Source organism: Microcaecilia unicolor, chromosome 2 (assembly GCF_901765095.1).
Source record: "Microcaecilia unicolor chromosome 2, aMicUni1.1, whole genome shotgun sequence".
Taxonomy (NCBI): domain Eukaryota; kingdom Metazoa; phylum Chordata; class Amphibia; order Gymnophiona; family Siphonopidae; genus Microcaecilia; species Microcaecilia unicolor.
In genome coordinates, this window is record NC_044032.1 from 374,081,721 (window position 1) to 374,100,021 (window position 18,301).

At 42.1% G+C, this 18,301-nt stretch overlaps 1 protein-coding gene across 1 annotated transcript in view; it reads left to right on the plus strand.

Annotated features, from left to right (window-relative positions):
- The window catches only part of ADGRL3 (adhesion G protein-coupled receptor L3), a 1,077,673-nt gene that overhangs the window by 969,811 nt on the left and 89,561 nt on the right, over nt 1-18,301 (plus strand). The window contains 1 exon segment of the mRNA XM_030194565.1: nt 10,549-10,674. Within this exon segment, the coding sequence (XP_030050425.1) occupies nt 10,549-10,674 (126 nt within the window).

Here is an 18,301-nt window from a genome sequence, read left to right on the forward strand (position 1 = left end):
CCCCCCCCCCCCCCATGTCAAACTGGCAAGAGAAACTGGGGTCTGTGACAGTGCTGGAAAAACATAGTAACATAGTAGATGACGGCAGAAAAAGACCTGCACGGTCCATCCAGTCTGCCCAAGAAGATAAATTCATATGTGCTACTTTTTTATTTGTACTGTCCTCTTCAGGGCACAGACCGTATAAGTCTGGCCAGCCCTATCCCCACCTCCCAACCACCAACCCCGCCTCCCACCACCAGCTCTGGCACAGACCGTATAAGTCTGCCCAGCACTATCCTCGCCTCCCAACTACCAGTCCCGCTTCCCACCACCAGCTCTGGCACAGACCGTATAAGTCTGCCCAACACTATCCCCGCCTCCCAACTACCAGTCCCGCCTCCCACCACCAGCTCTGGCACAGACCGTATAAGTCTGTCCAGCACTATCCCTGCCTCCCAACCACCAGCCCCGGCACAGACCGTATAAGTCTGCCCAGCACTAGCCCCACCTCCCAACCACCAGCTCTGCTGTTTATTTTTCTAAAATGCCAAATATAAACTGTATGTGCCGGAACATACATTGTTTTGTGTTGCTATCCTACAACACAAACATGTCTTTGTGCTGGTTTTGAACTCATTACAATTTTTGACATTTTTTTTCTAAAATGGATATTTATGCTACCACACTCAGTGCATCAATGTCCCTTTCTCCTATACTTTAGCCCTGTATTATACTGATAGCCAGTAAACGTATTGAAAAAATGGTGTGATGTGGTCACATCGCTTGCAACCTTCTATTAATCTTGCTGTAGCATTCTGAATCATTTGGAGCTGTCACAAATAGTAAAAGCAGCTTTTGAATGTAGTTTGGATTTGGGGAATCAGAATAAGTGTTGAATCTAATTGTATTCCAAGGTTCCTACTTGTAATTTGAGGAGGAGTTCATACTTCCCAAAAGAGGTTTTGATGTCAGGTATGTATCCACTTGTGTTAGGGACCCAAAGAAGCTTGGTTTTACCTGGGTTCAGGCAAAGTTTCTTGTGTTCAGCCCATTCTTGAACTGATGTTAGACAGGAAATCAGTTTATTCAGGGCTGTAGATAAGTCAGACTCAGTGGGTATGAGTAGCTGCACATCATCCGTGTAGATGTAGAATTGAGTATCCATTGACCAAATCAGCTCAGCTAGTGGCTTGAGGTAGATATTAAACAGAATAGGTGACAGTATCAATCCTTGTATTACTCCACAGGTCAGTGCCCATGGTAGCAATGAGTTGCTGCCAAACATTATAGATTGTTGGCTGTTTGATAGATAGGATCTGAACCAAGGAAGTACTGTTCCTTTGATACCTTTTTCTGTCAGTTGTGCTAGCATGATATCATGATCCACAGTGTCAAAAGCTGCCGAGAAATCTATCAGTAATAACACCGAGGCGAATCCCCTGAACTCGATTTCGGTGAAGATGATGGAAATGAGATCGGTTTCTGTTATATAACTGGGTCTGAATCCAGATTGTCATGGATCTAGCAATTTTCTCTCTTCTTGCCAATCTATGAGTTGAACACAGATTGTTTGTTCTATAAGTTTCCCTAGAAATGGGATGTTGCATACTGGCCGGCAACTTTCAAGTTTGTCCTGGTCAAGGTTGTTTTTCTTAAGCAAAGGTTGAACCACTGCCCTTTTTAATGCTGTTTGTAGTTGCCCATTAGCAAAAGAAGTGTTCACAATTTCTGTAGAGCCTTCTATGAGGCCCATACTTGCCTGCTGCACTATCTTTGATGGGCAGGGGTCGAGGGACCAGGTAGTTGATTGAAGGTCTGTTAGGATTTTGTCAATGCTCTCCTCTGTCATTGGATTAAAAGTGTCCCATCTCTCACTGTCAGGAGGGGACAAGTTTGTGCATTCCTGGTTAACTGATTGGAGACTGGGTGGGATTGTCTGTAAATCCTGGTGGAGACTTTTAATTTTGTTGACAAAGTATGCAGCAAAATCATTGCAGTTCAGTTTAGACTGAGCAGGCTGGTTCTATTGTGGGAGTTGCAGTAGGCTATTTGCTATGTTGAACAACTGCTTGGTTGATTTGGCAGCCTGTGCAATGCATTGAGAGAAATATTGTTATTTGGTTGCTGTTAAGGCTTGGCGGTACTTTGTCATGTTCTTCCTACAATTTAGCCTGTCTTTATCCAGGCGAGATTTACACCATCTCCTTTCCAGTTTCCGTCCTTTGCGTTTAAGATTCCAAAATTCTGGAGAAAACCAAGGTGAGCATTTGTGAGTGGGGCATAAGACCTTTCTTAGAGGTGCCGTTTTCTCTAAGGGCTTGGCTAAGTGTGTGTTCCAAATGTCAACCTGATCTGACACTGTAGTTGTCTTTTCATCCATATGTGGATAGTTCAAGGTCTCTAGGAAATTCTCAACGGTCAGCTTTTTTTTTTTGTCTCTGATCTCCTTCCAAACTTTGACCATGATAGAGGTGTTATTTCAATACTGGGATATCAACCCCTTTGTAGAATACCAGGTCTAGTCTGTGACCATTAAGGGCTAAATTCAGTATATAGCGCTCAAAATTGAGCGCCCAATAAATGGCGCTGAACATAATTCTATAATGAGCATTCCAGGATCAGCGCTTTTTACAGAATAGTGCATAGCACCGGGATCCGCTCTTAACTTTGAGCACAAGGAGTTACACCAACTGAAACCAGGTGTAAATCTCAGTGCACAAGTTGGGTGCAGATCTGCACTATTCTACATTACTGGACACCTGACCCACCCATGCCCCTCCCATGGCCACGCCCCCTTTGCAGATTCGCATGGAAACACTTAGGTGCTGTTCTATAAATAGATGTGTAAATGTGTTTTTGTGCTGATCTGCCATTTCTGCCCTATTTCGGTGCCTTGCATCCGTTGGAACGCAGCACAGAAGTACAGCCTGATATTAAGTGTCAGATATAGAATTCCACTATAATTGTTATGCCAGTGCAGAAATGTTTCCTTGCCCATACACCTACAGTGCACACTAATTCATGTTCTAACTGCTTAGACAAGTTTAGTAAAAGGGCTCTATAAAAAAAAGAGCAAACATTTTAAAAGCAAAATGAGAAAATTTCACTTGTGCGTAGCCCTAAGATCCTTTGCTGCAATCCAATGAATGCAACCAATAAACTTAAATTCGGATTTTATACAGTGCCATTTAATACTGCACATTAAAAGCCTGCCATTTTCACAAGATTATAATTTATACATTTCATTTCTACATTTATAAACCATCCTTTTCTCTAACTACTGAATAGTTCTTGCTTCCAGAACAAATATGAGTTACCTTAGTACCAAGCAGAAAAAATCAAAATAGCAGCTTTGAAAGTCAGTAATAACAAAAGTATAGGCTGTCAGAAAACCACGTAACATGCAATGTACAGTAATAATTTTTAATTATGCACATCCAGTATAATGCTTCCACTATAATCAGATAGATGGAAACAAAATGAATACTATGTACATCACTTTCATCAGTTAATGGAAAACATATAAGCACACTGGAGTCAGTTTTCAAAAGGTATGCAGCAGGGGCGGACTGACCATTCAGGCAACTGGGCAGTGGCCAAGGGCCCAGAGGCTCTGCCCTGATGCCCGCCGCTCTTCCCACTCCCACACAATACCCTCCTGCCGTGGTTACCACTGCTTTTGCTGCTCTTACAGCAGTGGCAGCAAAAACACAAAAAAAGATTGTGGAGCTGCTCTGTTCCTTCTCGCGGCTGCTGGTCCCGCCTTCCTCTGACAATTTCCTGTTCCAGGGCAGAGCCAGACAGTCACGAGCGGAAACAGTGCGGCCCCGCAATCTTTTTTTTTTCTGTTTTTGCTGTGACTGCTAGGGCAGCAGCAGTGATGGCTGCGGCAGGGGGATATTGGGTAGGAGTGGGGAGAACCTGGTTTCACCAGTGGTAGTGGGGTGTCCGGTGGGGAGGGGATAGAGAGTTTGGGTGTTGGGGGACTGAAAAAAAAGACTGAAACACTGGATGGAGGGGGAGGGGGACAGATGTTGGATGAAGAATGGAGTAGGGAGGGGGAACAGATGCTGGATGGAAGAGAGAAGAGATGGGACAGATGCTGGATAGAGGGGGAGAGAGGACAGATACTGGATGAGGAGAGTGGGGACAGATGGAAAGAGGGAGAAGAGGGGCAGGCACTGGATGAGGGGGAGAGAAGAGACATATGCCAGATGGAAATGGGGAGAGGAGAGACAGACACTGGATGAAGGGGAGAGAGAGGATAGAAGCTGGGTGGAAGGGGGAGAGAGGATGCAGATGTTGGATGGAACTAGGGAGAGAGAGGGGCCTGAGTGGATGGAAGTGAGGAGAGAGAGGGGCCAGATGCTGGATGGAGGAGGGAGAAAAAGAGGAGAGACTCTAGATGGAAGTGAGGAGAGAGAAGGGTCAGGTGCTGGATGGAAACCAGCACATAAATATTTGTGTGCTGACTCATGCACATTCATGTTGTAGAACAGCAAGGCAAAGGTATACATGCCTGCAAATACATGTTTATCTTTGCTGTTTTAGAAAAAATAAATGTGTATTTTCCCAGAGCTATTACAGAGACTGGTTTCCTTTGCCGTTTTGGCATTTGGGGGAGACAAAAAAACACCGGGGATTAAGGTGGGAACCCCCCCCCCCCCCATCACTCCAGTAGAGTACTGTTCAATAGTTGCTGTTTTCCAAATCCTAAACGTGCTTGTTGGCAGATGTAAGTCCAGACATCAATCTTTTAGGACATAGATTTTAGTTCCCTACTGAAATCTATGAACTTGTCACGCCCTTGACCTATCCAAACTTGCCAGATCATGCCCCCTGCCATTTGCACAGGTTTGAGATGAGCATTGAACTTGCCACGTCCTTGTCTCACCCAACAGATACCATTTGCATACACTTAGGTTTGAGATGTGCTTACCCCAGTTTTGTAAAATAAGTACTTAAGATATTTGTGCAAGATAAACCTTTATGTGCAAGATTATGCATGTCTCAAACGCAAATCAGGCTAGTAAAATGAGGGTCTTAGGCTCCTAACTTTGAGAGTTAGGCTCATAAATTGGTATTTTTGAAAATGTACTAGGTCTAAGTGCCCACATTTTTGCCCAAAATTTCACTAAGGCCCTTATTTTGAGGGGTATTTTTTAGAGCAAAAGCAGGCCATGTCCACTTTTTGCATTACTTCACCTAAAGCAGGGGTTCTCAAACCTGTCCTAGGGGGGAACCCCAGCTGGACAGGTTGTCAGAATATCCACTGCTTCCTTGGTATGCAAATCTATCTCATACATATTTCTTGTGGATAACTTGGCAACCTGGCTGGCTGAGGTTCCCTCAGCACAGATTTGAAAATCACTGGCTTAAAGACTTAAAATAAAAATCCGTCCATGTCCATATCTACATACATACAGATTAAAGCTGTTTCAGGCATTGCTTGTTCTTTTCTGAAATGCTAACCTCACAACTTTGTTACAATGGGAGATATTGACCATCTAAGTGGACTTGGTCCACTTTTGTTGTCAGAGGTTCATTTTAGAAGCATCCCCATGTATGAATGGCAGCATTTAAATGTCTGGAGAGGCCTAGGAATGTAAATGCCATTTCAGAACAGGGGCCACTCACACCTGGGAAAGCTGAATATTAGAGGTGTAGCTAGGTGGGTCACTAAGGAAGCGGCTGCTCCCCCAAACAGGCTTCCGACAACGCTTGTGCCTATTTTTGACGTGTTCTGTCACATTGAAAATATGTGCCGCGCCATCGGCAGTCCACTCTCTGCTCCTCCTGCACCCTCAACCTGGCTACGCTTCTGCTGAATATATCTAGAATAGATGACAAGTGGGTATAGGACGAGATAGAGAGAGTGTGGTTTGGGTAAGCCTGCAATACAGATGTGGATTACCATGTCATACAGTAAATCTAGTTCTGCATTGAGAAACATAGACATTAGGATTTACAGCTTCCTCAGCCACCTGTTGTAGAGGTAGCAATACATACCTGCATCACTCCCTTCCCCACCACATTTGCTGGTAACCCCCAACAGTCAATCTCCCTTGCCCAGTTGCCCCTCCCCTGATACCAACTCACCCCCTGATCATGTTTGCTCCCACACCCCTCAATTCTAATTAAGCCACCCTCATAGCACAGTTATCCATTTGATCCAGAACTCCCCCCCCCCCCCGGGATGAGACCATCCCCCCGGTGAAGGCCCTCACATATGGGTAACAGCCCAAAATGCAGCAGTTTGCAAGTCCCATGGGTCAGAAGTTAATTTTAGAAAAGCGAAGCCCACCCACTATTTTAAAAGGTTGCGGATCAATATTCAAAAGTTCTTCTGCGGTAAAAATCAGACACTACCTTGATAGTGTATCTGTGTAAGTCAACTTTACATTGTTTAAAAAAAAAACTTATATAAAGCTTATTTTCTACTCTGTAAAAGCTTGAACAATTTCAGTAAAATTTGGGATATGCGATCCTGAATAAATCTGCACTCACGCCAGCTACCTCACCTAAATGATGTCGCCACCATTTAGCGATTATTGTCATGATATACACAGACGCCATTTTACTTTAAACATAAACAATTGTCATGGTTTTCGGTCTGGAGGATCTGATCCTTATTAAAATTTGTATCTGGAGAAGGGTTATGGCTCTCATAAACTGGTGCAAGAGTTTCCAGAAAAGAAGTGAACAAGGCTAAATGTAGAATGTGTTTTGAAGAAATTGCAAAAAACGGGCTCTATTGATCACCAGTCAGGATGCAGCAGGGCCCAATCAGTTTACTTTGAAGAAAACATCGTGACAGTTTAAGAGCCAAGTAGTGAAGTGACATCATTTAGGTGAGGTGGCCGGCGTGAGTGCAGATTTATTCAGGATGATATATCCCAAATTTTATTGAAATTGGTCAAGTTTTGACAGAGGAAACATGGTGTATATGGATAGAGGAGTGGCCTAGTGGTTAGGGTGGTGGACTTTGGTCTTGGGGAACTGAGTTTGATTCCCACTTCAGGCATAGGCAGCTCCTTGTGACTCTGAACAAGTCACTTAACCCTCCATTTCCCCATGTAAGCTGCATTGAGCCTGCCATGAGTGGGAAAGCGCAGGGTACAAATGTAACAAAAAAATAAATAAATAAAATAAAAAATAACATATGAACATGTTCAGTAGTCTAACTTAATCAGTTACCATTTACCAGGAAAGGCATAAGATACTAAGTTAAATGAAATTTTGGTTGAATGTCCACATCTTACAGGTACATCATTATTCAGTTGCTGTGCCGCCCAGTACTGTGTCCATAACATCTATTCTATCCTATTTATTAATTCTGGCACCGGGGAGATGAACTGCATGTTCCTTTCAAGCTTCTTATTACAGGTTCAGTTGTTATAGTTAGCTCTCTGGCCCTTTACTTGTTATAGTCATTCAAACTGGAGGCTCTCCAGGAATAAGCCTTGCCAGCTAAATCTGGCAGGTGTGTCCGTTTATATGGGATTCGAGTGTATTCAGATCTTCGATGTTTCTTCCCTCTCTTGAAACAAATATATTTTTCTACCAGGAGTATCCACAGAACATCACTTAATAATAACGTGGCTAATAACCATTGTGGACCCTCTGCCTATTCTGCGGTATAAAGTGTGTTTGCATACCCAGCCTTTGGATTTTTGTTCATGTGGGGAATGATCAGAGAAAAGTGTTAAAATAGCATACAGTCCTCAACAATAAAGTCACAGAAGCACAAAACTCGACAATATGGGGATGGTTTACTTAATAATGTAAGGTTGACTGAACACATGACAAGCTGTCACCCTGAGTTCTTTCTCAAGTGATGGAACTCTTTTACGGGAACTTTGTGCCTTTCTAAAATCTGCTGAGTGGTGTGTGAAAATTACTCAAATTTAAATGCATGGTTATTCTAATTGCTTTTATGCGTGGAACTTTATGCGTTTTCAAGCGTAAGAAAGACCACCTGTCAAATGTTTGTGTGCATTTGTGGCTGTGTCCACTGTATCTCAGGCAGCATAAACCCGGAAGCAGCAGCAGACGTCCATCCACCAGAGGCAACCTTTGCTATTTGAGGGTGTCTTTTACAAAGCGTCAGGCTTACCGAATGTTAAATTGGGACTACCGTGGGCCCAATGTGGCTGCCGGTGGTAGTTCCACCCTGAGTGCACACAATTTCCAGGGGAAAAAGAAAACCCTTGGAAATGGCTTGCACGGCAGTAACCCCACAGTAATTGGGCATCGCCGGGTTACCGCGGGAGCCCTTATCGCCACTTCAGTGGGTGGTGGTCAAGGCTCCCCGCCGCATGGCCACACGGTAAGAGTTCTCTTACCTCATGGCCATGTTTGTCTGGGGGCTTTTTACCGGTTGTGATAAAAAATGACCCTGGTGTACGGGAAAATGACCCTGGTGTACGGGAAAAGCTCCCTTTTCAGTTCAGTGAAGAACCTGTGCAGTTCCAGTGGGTTTAAACAGTACTGAGTCAGCTAGGGTATAGCTTGTCTCCAATTGCCATTATAGCTTATTGAAGGTCAAGGAATATATAAGGTGATGGGAGAGGGGGGACACAAAGGTGTCATTGATAATAAAACTGTACAGATCAGATGGCCCTATATCTATGACTTCTATTCTTAGGTGCAGGCATTTCAGTTCAACCACTGGCATGCCTCGGCCTTGACAAAAGTCACTTCTTGCCTGGTGGATTGTACTGGCAAATTTCTATAAGTGGCACCTTTGTCTCAAACTGTTTCATGTCCTAATGTCATGTGAATGAGCAACATATCCACATCAAGTGAATCCCATGACATCTCAAGGGGTGTTGCCCATTTGCTCCATAAAGATTTCATAGGAGCAATGCACATTGATAACTGTATCCAAGGAAGACACAACTGGGAGTCTGGCCTTCTCACTATTACTCCTTTATCTTAAAGTAAACTCAGTGTATGAAATATCATAAATATTATTCCTATGAGGGGTAACAACAATAGATTTTTTTTTTTTAATTTTAAAGCGAAATAGATGTCTTTTACATGGATACATTTTGGAAGGCTATTGGATCCAGCCTTTTTAGCTGCAATTATCATCAGTGTGTTCTCTATTTTTTTTTTTAAGTCTTCAAGCTATAATTATCCTGCCTAGCTTGTAATGTTATATTAGGCCATGATCTTGAACTAGAAAGTGCCATCAAACCAATTAGCACCCTTTTGTTATTACTGTATCCTCATTACCTTCCTGTATACATTTCGTAACTTTTCAATGGTTCTTTTGTATTAAGTGGTATTTCCAGTGTGTTATTTTATAATCAAACTCCAGTATCAAGAAATAATACAGCAGTACATTCATGAGCACACATTCAATTATTTTAGGCTCCTTGGTCGACTAGGAATTTAACGTGTGCACAGATTGCTTGTAAACGCATATACCTATGAATTAACTTGTATACAATTTTCATGCTTGAAAAAAATCCCAGAATGTATACAGTGCGTTCACAAAGAAAGAACAGGTGAAGAAAAGACAAAAATGTGCCTCAAAATTGGGTAAATTATTTGGGCTGTGCACCCCTCTGGTCTCAGATACACCAATCAAAAATACCATAAGTTTAATCAGGTGTGCAGTGAGATAGAGGAGTAGGTTATAATGGATTTACCTTTTCATAAAAGAGGACAGTCCATAGAAAATGAATAACCTTCAAGAAATGTATAAAACAAATTCAGTAGTTTCCATAGAGTAGAGATATATGTCAGCAGGAAAAATTGGGTTAGTTTTCATTCATTTCCTGAGATTTTTGGATTTCTGGGTGTTTTGGTTTTATGTGATAGTTGTCTCACACATTTCTTTTTAATGAGGGGTTAATAGGGCATGCTGTACCATTTTTCAAGCACACTCGTCATCTTAGCACACATTAATTCATCAGTGCACAATTAACTGATTTAGAGCATTCGAAATATTTGAAGGTGCGGTATTTAATGCACAGCCCTACCACATGAGCAACTGTTCTCATGAAAATCCACCAAGCAGGCTATCATTTTTATTGGTGGACACCCACTGAATATTGTCCCAGTTGTTTAAAATTTTAGGTTATTTGATATGAATGCTCTTATGCAGTACCTTGTTTCTTTAGGAAAGCTTAGCTCTTGCTTGCTCCATACAGCTTAAAATGCTATTCTTAGATAATTTACAGGCCAGGCCCACTGCTGGCAATAGCAAAATCCTGTCCCCTGATGAAGCTTTATGTTTTACATCAGCTGTGCTAGGCTGTTTACTCTGAATAATAAACATCCTAGCACTTTTTTATAGTGCTCTGGGCACCTCAGAGCTAGGTAAACTCTAATGATATCAGTGGAAAGCATTTGTTTTCTTATGAAAGCGTTCCCTTCTGACATCACTAACGTGCTCTAATTGCATTCTGAATGCCCGAGTAATCAATTGTAATGGAATTCCTGTAATCGCCATCAGAAAAGGTTGCCTCATTGTAATGAATGTCTAAGAAAAGTCTCTATCCCAAGGGAGATGAGGAGGTGCTGGCTAATGCAGGTTGCTTTTTAATTGCATAGGTACGTAAAGAATATGGAAAATGCCTACGCACACAGTGCTGTAGCAGCAAAAGTACAGAGAACTCTATTGGCTCAGGGAAAACATCTGGGTCCCGGACTCCTGGAAGATATTCCACGGGCTCACAGGTAAACAATGTACGTGAACCACTATGATTTATTTCTTCATACTCTTTGCATGCGTAATATTATAACAATATGTAATGATACAAGTGATTAGAAGCTGGTGAACAGAGAAATGGTTGAGCTGGTGAATAGAGAAATGGTTGAATCTCCTCTGAGCTATTTCTAAAAGACTTTCGAAGTACCCAAAATTGATTCTCAATATAGTCATTCACCTATTATCTGACTACCAAGTAATAGACTCATCTGAGTAACAGTTTCAGATGTGGGATGCTCTAAGGTTGGATAATACTGAAAATATCTAGAAAGTGTCCTTGCACTCAGATGTATCAGCTCCCCTGCTTGAAGCTCAGAGACCATAATCCTGCATCTCCTTCAAACTCTTTCTCAACTATACCCTCTTTTTTTCACACCACTTCTCCTATTCATATCAGCTTTGCTTCAGTTGCTGCTTCGAGCCTGTGGCTGCCTTTTCCTCCCATTGTCTTCAACCTGCTTTTGCTTCAAACTTAGAGTTTCCTCCACTTGACCAAAACCTCTCTTTCTAGAAGCAAGGAAAAACTAACAATATATAAAAATCCTCCACATGCAACGTCATGCCTTCTGGAAGCAAAAGAGACTCCAGGCAAGCAAATGCCATTGTTAGATTCTGGTTGACCAGATAACCAGCTCTTCTAGTTATCCAACCTACCTCAGATCCCAAAAGGATTGGCTGGGAGCTCAGTGAATGCATAGCCTTTGTGACCATGGGCAAGTCATGTCACCCTCAGTTACCTCATGTACAAATTTAGGTCCCTATTTTCTTACCCATGGTAAAAAAGCATATTTACAGGAGGATTTCCTAACTGTGGTATCCCAGCTTAGTGAACACCAGGATAAATTCTGCCATTTTTTCCTGTTTTTGTTGGTTTCAGAATGAATGTTGTCAAGAACATGCAAACTAAGGGGGGGGCTTTTACTAAGTCGCGATAGTGTTTTTAGCTCATGGTAGAAATCAGCTGGCGGTAAACGCTGAGATGCCCATAGGAATATAATGGGTGTCTCAGCGTTTACTGCCAGCTGATTTCTACCGTGAGCTAAAAACGCTACCGTGGCTTAGTAAAAGGCCCCATAAGTTTAATCCTGCAAACCACACTACTAGGATCTAGGGTTTTGCTTCTGTTTAAAATGATTTTTAAATTATTCATTTATAAAACGTCCAGTCTTACCCCCCCACCCCATCAAATTCATGAGCCAAATGTTTGAAAATGCCCCACTCCTCAACAGACCTCATACTTTCATTGAACTGTATTCCATATTCAGGGTTTAAATAGGGAAGGAGCAAACCCCAGTTATTCTGACCTTGTTAGTTCCATATTCCAAAATAGTTATGGGGGAGGAGGAGGCAATTTGGCACAGTGAGTGTAACATTTATCCTTGATCATCAGTGCTCCCAAGGAGACTTCTCTACTGTGACCCCATTGTAACATAGTTGATGATGGCAGATAAAGACCTGTGCGGTCCACCCAGTCTGCCCAACAAGATAAACTTATTGTATGTACTACTTTATATGTATACCTGACCTTGATTTGTCCTTGCCATTTTCAGGGCACGGACTGTAGAAGTTTGCCCAGCACTAGCTTTGTTTCCCCAATTACCAGTGTTGCCACCCAATGAGGCATATTTTCAAAGCACTTAGCCTTCCAAAGTTCCATAGGTTTCTATGGAACTTTGGAAGGCTAAGTGCTTTGAAAATATGCCTCACTGTCCGCTAAGCTTCTGTAGGTCCATTCTATCTGAACGGGATTCCTTTTTGTTCCATGCATTTTTTAATTCCGTTACCATTTTCATCTCCACCACTTCCCACAGGAGGGCATTCCAAGTATCCACCACCCTCTCTGTGAAAAAATATGTCCATACATTTTTCCTAAGTCTGTCCCCCTTCAACCTCAATTCATGTCCTCTAGGTCTACCACATTCCCGTGTCCGGAAAAGGTTTGTTTGTGGATTAATACCTTTCAAATATTTGAATGTCTGTATCATCTCACCCCTATTTCTCATTTCCTCCAGGGTATTATCTGCATCCTGATCCCAAAAATGTTGAGGCAGTCTGTCATGCCTCTGTGGATGCATACCTGAAGGGACATTCCCAAAGGGGTATGCCGTGCCCCTTTGGAGCTCTTCAGAGCCATGGCAGAGCTACAGTTTTACTCTGAGGAATTTTATTGCTTGGAAGATCTTGTGTTGATTGTGAATAGCTACTTTTATTATGGTAAAAGGAAGAATGTAGAGAAGACTCCCATAGACACTCCATGATCTCTCCAAAGTCCTATGGATAGACATGTCCAGCTGTTGGCTGGATGTCAAGTAATAACATCAGTAGTTGCTAATTCGCTAGTTGAGTCAGGTGCCTCACTAAGTTTGGGGAATTGCCATACTCTACCCCCACTGATGTATACTCCGATTCAGCTTGTGGAGGATTTTTTCTTACAAGTTTTATCCAGCCCAGGTTCTAAGCATTTGAGTTTGACAGCCTCTCCTAGTTCTATGGAGGGTGACTCTAGGGTTCCTATTCCAACAACAGTTTCTGGCCCTTGAGACCCAGATGTGTACGCTGGGATGCAGGACGATAAGCATGAAATCTTCTTAATTGATGTTTGATGAGCTATCACCAGAATGGAGAGCATGCTTAGGAGATGAGTGTCTCAGCTATGATTTCCAAACAGCCTTTTGACAAATTTCAGGAAGTGGATACTAGACTTCATTTTTAAATAAATTGAGAATTCTAGAGTCTCAGTGTGTGACTTTGCAAGCTGCTGGTGTTACTGGGGTTAAGGAGAGTTTAATACATATATTCTTAATTTTCAGTGCATTTATTTATTATGGCCTAAAATTTTGTTTAGAAAGTATTTGAAAGAAATCTTGTCATTCTCTCATTCTGTCCAGATCCTGATTTCAAATCTTTATTATTTGCCTTCCAATATAATTAAGGAAGGTGTGGAAGAGGAGTATAATGGGAAAAAGATTTTTAAAGTGTTTTTTGTTTTGTTTGGTTTTTTTTTTGCACATTCATTTGTTGGTGAGTGGGAGAATGGGAGACAAGAGGCCTGGACTTCACACACTTTTTTTGATGTATTTCCTTTTCATTTTGTTTCAAATAAATTATATGAAATGAAATAAACCATAAATGAAACCACATAAACAAGAAGAAAAACCTGGGGAAATGAAAGCAAATCAAATACATTTTCAGAGCATACCCATAAAGAAACATCTCTTTTCAACTTGGCTAAATATACTTATTCTATGGTAGCATATATATATATATATATATTTCTGACTAGGTTGATGTAGCAAATCAAGGGTTCGGATATTGCTTAAAGATTGTTTATTCACACATCAATAGGCACCCACATATTACATAACACTCTTATGCAGTATACATACATCACCACAGAATTGTAGCCTTCATCTGAGCCGTAACAGCAATCGGGGAAGCACCGATGACCACCCAGAGATTCTGCGGGACAATTCCACACTGGAGAGAGGCGTCCCTCCAACCAGGTACAGAGCTTCTGTTTTAGCCAGAGCTTTCCCCTCTTTTTATAACAGCTCACAAACAAGTGTGCCTGGAACAGAACAATGAGTGGCCAATCTACATTCCTCTCTCCCAGGCACCCTCTGATGAAAACACCAGCCTTTGGACTTGTTTCTCAGCACAGTCCTGTAGTGAGTTACCCACCGCAATGGAGCGTTGTGGTAGCAACCTGTCAAACAAATATTCTGGTAGCAACAGGTCAAAACAAACATTCTGCATGTCAGAAAACAAATATTCTGGATCAGCATAAGTATCATATCATAAGTATTATACTCCAACACAGTTGAGAATGGCAATTTTCAGCCATTTGGAACTGCCTCTGTGTGCCCCTAATATGGGGACCTATTTACTAAATTGTGTCATCTGTTAATGCAGCAGTTAACACAAACATTGTGCTAACAGTTATTTAGTTATTAGGATTTGTTTACTGCCTTTTGAATAAACTCTACTGATGTTTGTAATGTAAGCCACATAGAGCCTGAGCTCTTCTTGGGCTAATGTGGGAAAAAAAATGTCATAAGTAAGTAAATCAACCCAAGGTTGTTTACAGCAAGAATAAGCCAAGTATAGACAGTAGGCAATTAACGCAGTGAACATATTCAAATAACAATACACATTGTGGCATAGTATCCTACTTACAATTCCAACACAATACACATTAAAACATCTTTTGTTATCAGCTAATGCATAAGGGAGAGAAAAATGTGTGGAGAATGTGTGGATGCTGCACCTTGCAAAAAAAGTAGGGAAGAAACATTGGCCAACTAACTAAGTGGTGTAGTCCAGAGGTAGATTGCAGCAATTTTATTAAGCAAATATCAAAGACCATACAGATTTGACACAGGGCCATGTTTCTGCGGCAAGACGCTTGCTTCAGGAGTTGGTATATCGGATGTGAGATATCTGTATCTCATGTAAACGCTAAGGCTTTAAAAAGATCAAATTGAACTTTTTCGTGAGCCAAAATATCAGCCTAGAATGTGCACTTCCATAAGCACATAAGCACTGCCACGCTGGGAAAAGACCAAAGGTCCATCAAGCCCAGCACTCTGTCTCTGACAGCGGCCAATCCAGGCTCCAAGAACCTGGCAAAACCCCAAACTTTTATAACAATCAATGGACTTTTCCTTCAGGAATCTATCCAGACCCCCTTTAAACTCAGCAAAGCCAGCTGCCGTCACTACCTTCTCCGACAATGAGTTCCAGAGTCTAACTTCGCGCTGAATAAAGAAAAACTTTCTCCAATTTGTTTTAAACCTACCCCATTCTATTTTCATCTTGTGTCCCCTGGTTCTTAGAAAGTTGTTAGAAAGTGTCTGATAAGAAATTGTACAACATACTGCTAGCTGTTGCCTTGCATTTAATTGTCTCCAATTGGAAAAATAGTGTGTACCTGAATTATAATGAATGGTGGAGTTATGTATGCGTGATCAGGAAATATGAAACAATTTTGGCCCATAGGCGTCAAAACATTAAGTCAGTTTTGAGGACCTGGGCTCGTTTAGACCTCTTTTGTCAGGAGCCACATAGCACTCATTGACCTTGTGTATCCCTGCTATTTGTCTCCAGGTATTGCCATGGAAATCTGATTATGTTATGCTGATCTTTTTTGTGTTTTTTTTCCGGGGGGGGGGGGGGGTTCTGTTTGATTTTGTGTTTACTTTTGTATTATCTGTATGACAAAACCTTTAATAAAAACATAATAAAAAAAAAAAGAAAGTGTAAACAAACGCTTCACATCAGTCTGCTCTACCCTACTCATTATTTTGTAGACCTCTATCATATCAGCCCTCAGCCACCTTTTCTCTCCAGGCTAAAGAGTCCTAGCCGTCTTGACCTTTCCTCCCTTCCCTACTTTTATGGCTTCTGCAGATTTGGTTTTGTAGGGAATTGTCCATTTTGTTGTTGTGTATAGATAGTGCACCTTACCACTAATACAAAGGTAGTTAATGCACGTTGGAGCCCTTTTACATAGACGCGTAAGGGCCTGCACGCATCCAGTGCATGCCAAATCGGCATTACTGCCCGGCTACCGTGTGCCTCGGGCTGTAATTCTGAAATTGGTGCTAGCTGAAAACACACAGTAGAAAATATTTTCTATTTTCTACCGTTTGGTACTTAACCAGCGATAAATGGCAGTGGATGTGCACTGCATGCCTACGCCCAGGTAGTGCATGAGACCTTATTGCTAAGTCAATGGGTGGCAGTAAAGTCTCAAGCCAAAAATGGACACACGCTGGTTTTTATTTTGCAACACGTCCATTTTCCAGCCCTTTAAAAAAAGGCCCTTTTTCGAGGACGCGGCAAAAACTGGCTCAGCGCTCACCAAAAAGGCATTTTGCTGCAGCTCATTAAAAGGACCGCGTTATTTGTTAATGTGGCAGATAAATAGGCGTAGCTAAATGAATTACATTATCTGCAATATAGTTAACATGCAATACATTTTCTCTGTGGTTAGATGGGAAATGCTGCGGGGGGGGGGGGGGCCCTCAAGAATGGACACATAAACCTTTGCAGTTATTGCAGAGTAATTTTGGCAGCTGCAATACAGTAACTGCATATTCTTACTATACTCATTTTCGGAAGAGAAAAATGTCTCAAAAGCAGCATCTGGTTGGATGTTTTTCTTGCGAAAAGGTCTAAATCATGATTTTCGAAAAGGCAGAACTGGGACGTTTTTTTACTGAGTTCATCCAAATAGCAAGGGGGCATGGTGGAGGTGTGTTTTGGGTGAGACTTGGGCAGGCTTACAATCTGGATATTTTTCTGTGATAACGAAACAGAAAAAAAAAGTCCAGGGCACACAAGAAGTACATTTTTATCTAGACATGTTTCAGTCACGACTAAGTCAGAAAACTGTGTCCTAACTGACCAGCTGACCAATGAGGGGAAGAAGGTATGACTCCCCCTTAATCCCCCTGTGGTCACTGACCCCCCTTCTACCCCCCAAAGATATGACAGTGACAGAAGATACCAGGTTAACATAGTAAATGACTCTACGGTCCATCCAGTCTGCCCAACAAAATAAACTCATTTACATGGTATGTGATACTTCATATGCATACCCGAGTTTGTCCTTGACTTTCTCAGGGCACAGACCGTAGAAGTCTACCCAGCACTGTTCTTGTACTAAGTTCTGAAGCTAACATTGAAGCCCCTTAAAATTTACACTCCTAGCCCATCACTATCTATTCAGTCTCAACCAGGGCATAGACCGTAGAAGTCTGCCCAGCTCCCATTGTGTTTCCCAATTACCAGCATCACCACCCAATCTCTGCTAAGATTCCGCAGAACCATTCCTTCTAAACAGGATTCCTTTGTGTTTATCCCACGCATGTTTGACAACTCCAGATATTTTGGTCATTCCTAAGAAAGCAGCAATCAAATGGATGGAATATCTTAGTGGTCAGTGCAGTGGACAGTGAACAACAGGACTTGGGTCCATTTCCTACTTTAACTCTTTAATGTCAGTACAAGTATGTGAGCCCTCCTGGAACATTAAAATACCTCCTGTACCTAAATTTATAAGTGACTACAAGCCTGAGGGCTATTGTAGTTGGTGGACCTTTAGGTACAGTAGGTTTTCTCTGTTGCTGGAGGGTTCACAATACAATATGAAGGGGTTTAGATGGGATTTGTATCTGAGTCTTTATATGTGAACTCCACTGCACTGCTCACTAGCCTGCTTATTTTTGAAGGAGATGGCCGGCCATCTTCCGACACAAATTGGGAGATGGCCGGCCATCTCCTAAACCCGGCCAAATCGGTATAATCGAAAGCCGATTTTGGCCGGCTCCAATTGCTTTCCATCGCAGGGCTGGCCAAAGTTAAAGGGGGCGTTTTGGCAGGGTATGGAAGGCGGGACGGGGGCGTGGTTACAAGATGGCCGGCTTCGGCCGATAATGGAAAAAAGAAGGCCAGCTCTGACGAGCACTTGGCCGGCTTCACTTGGTCCATTTATTTTTAGGACCAAGTCTCCAAAAAGTGCCCCAACTGATCAGATGACCAGGTCACCTCCCCTTACTCCCCCAGTGGTCGCCAACCCCCTCCCACCCAAAA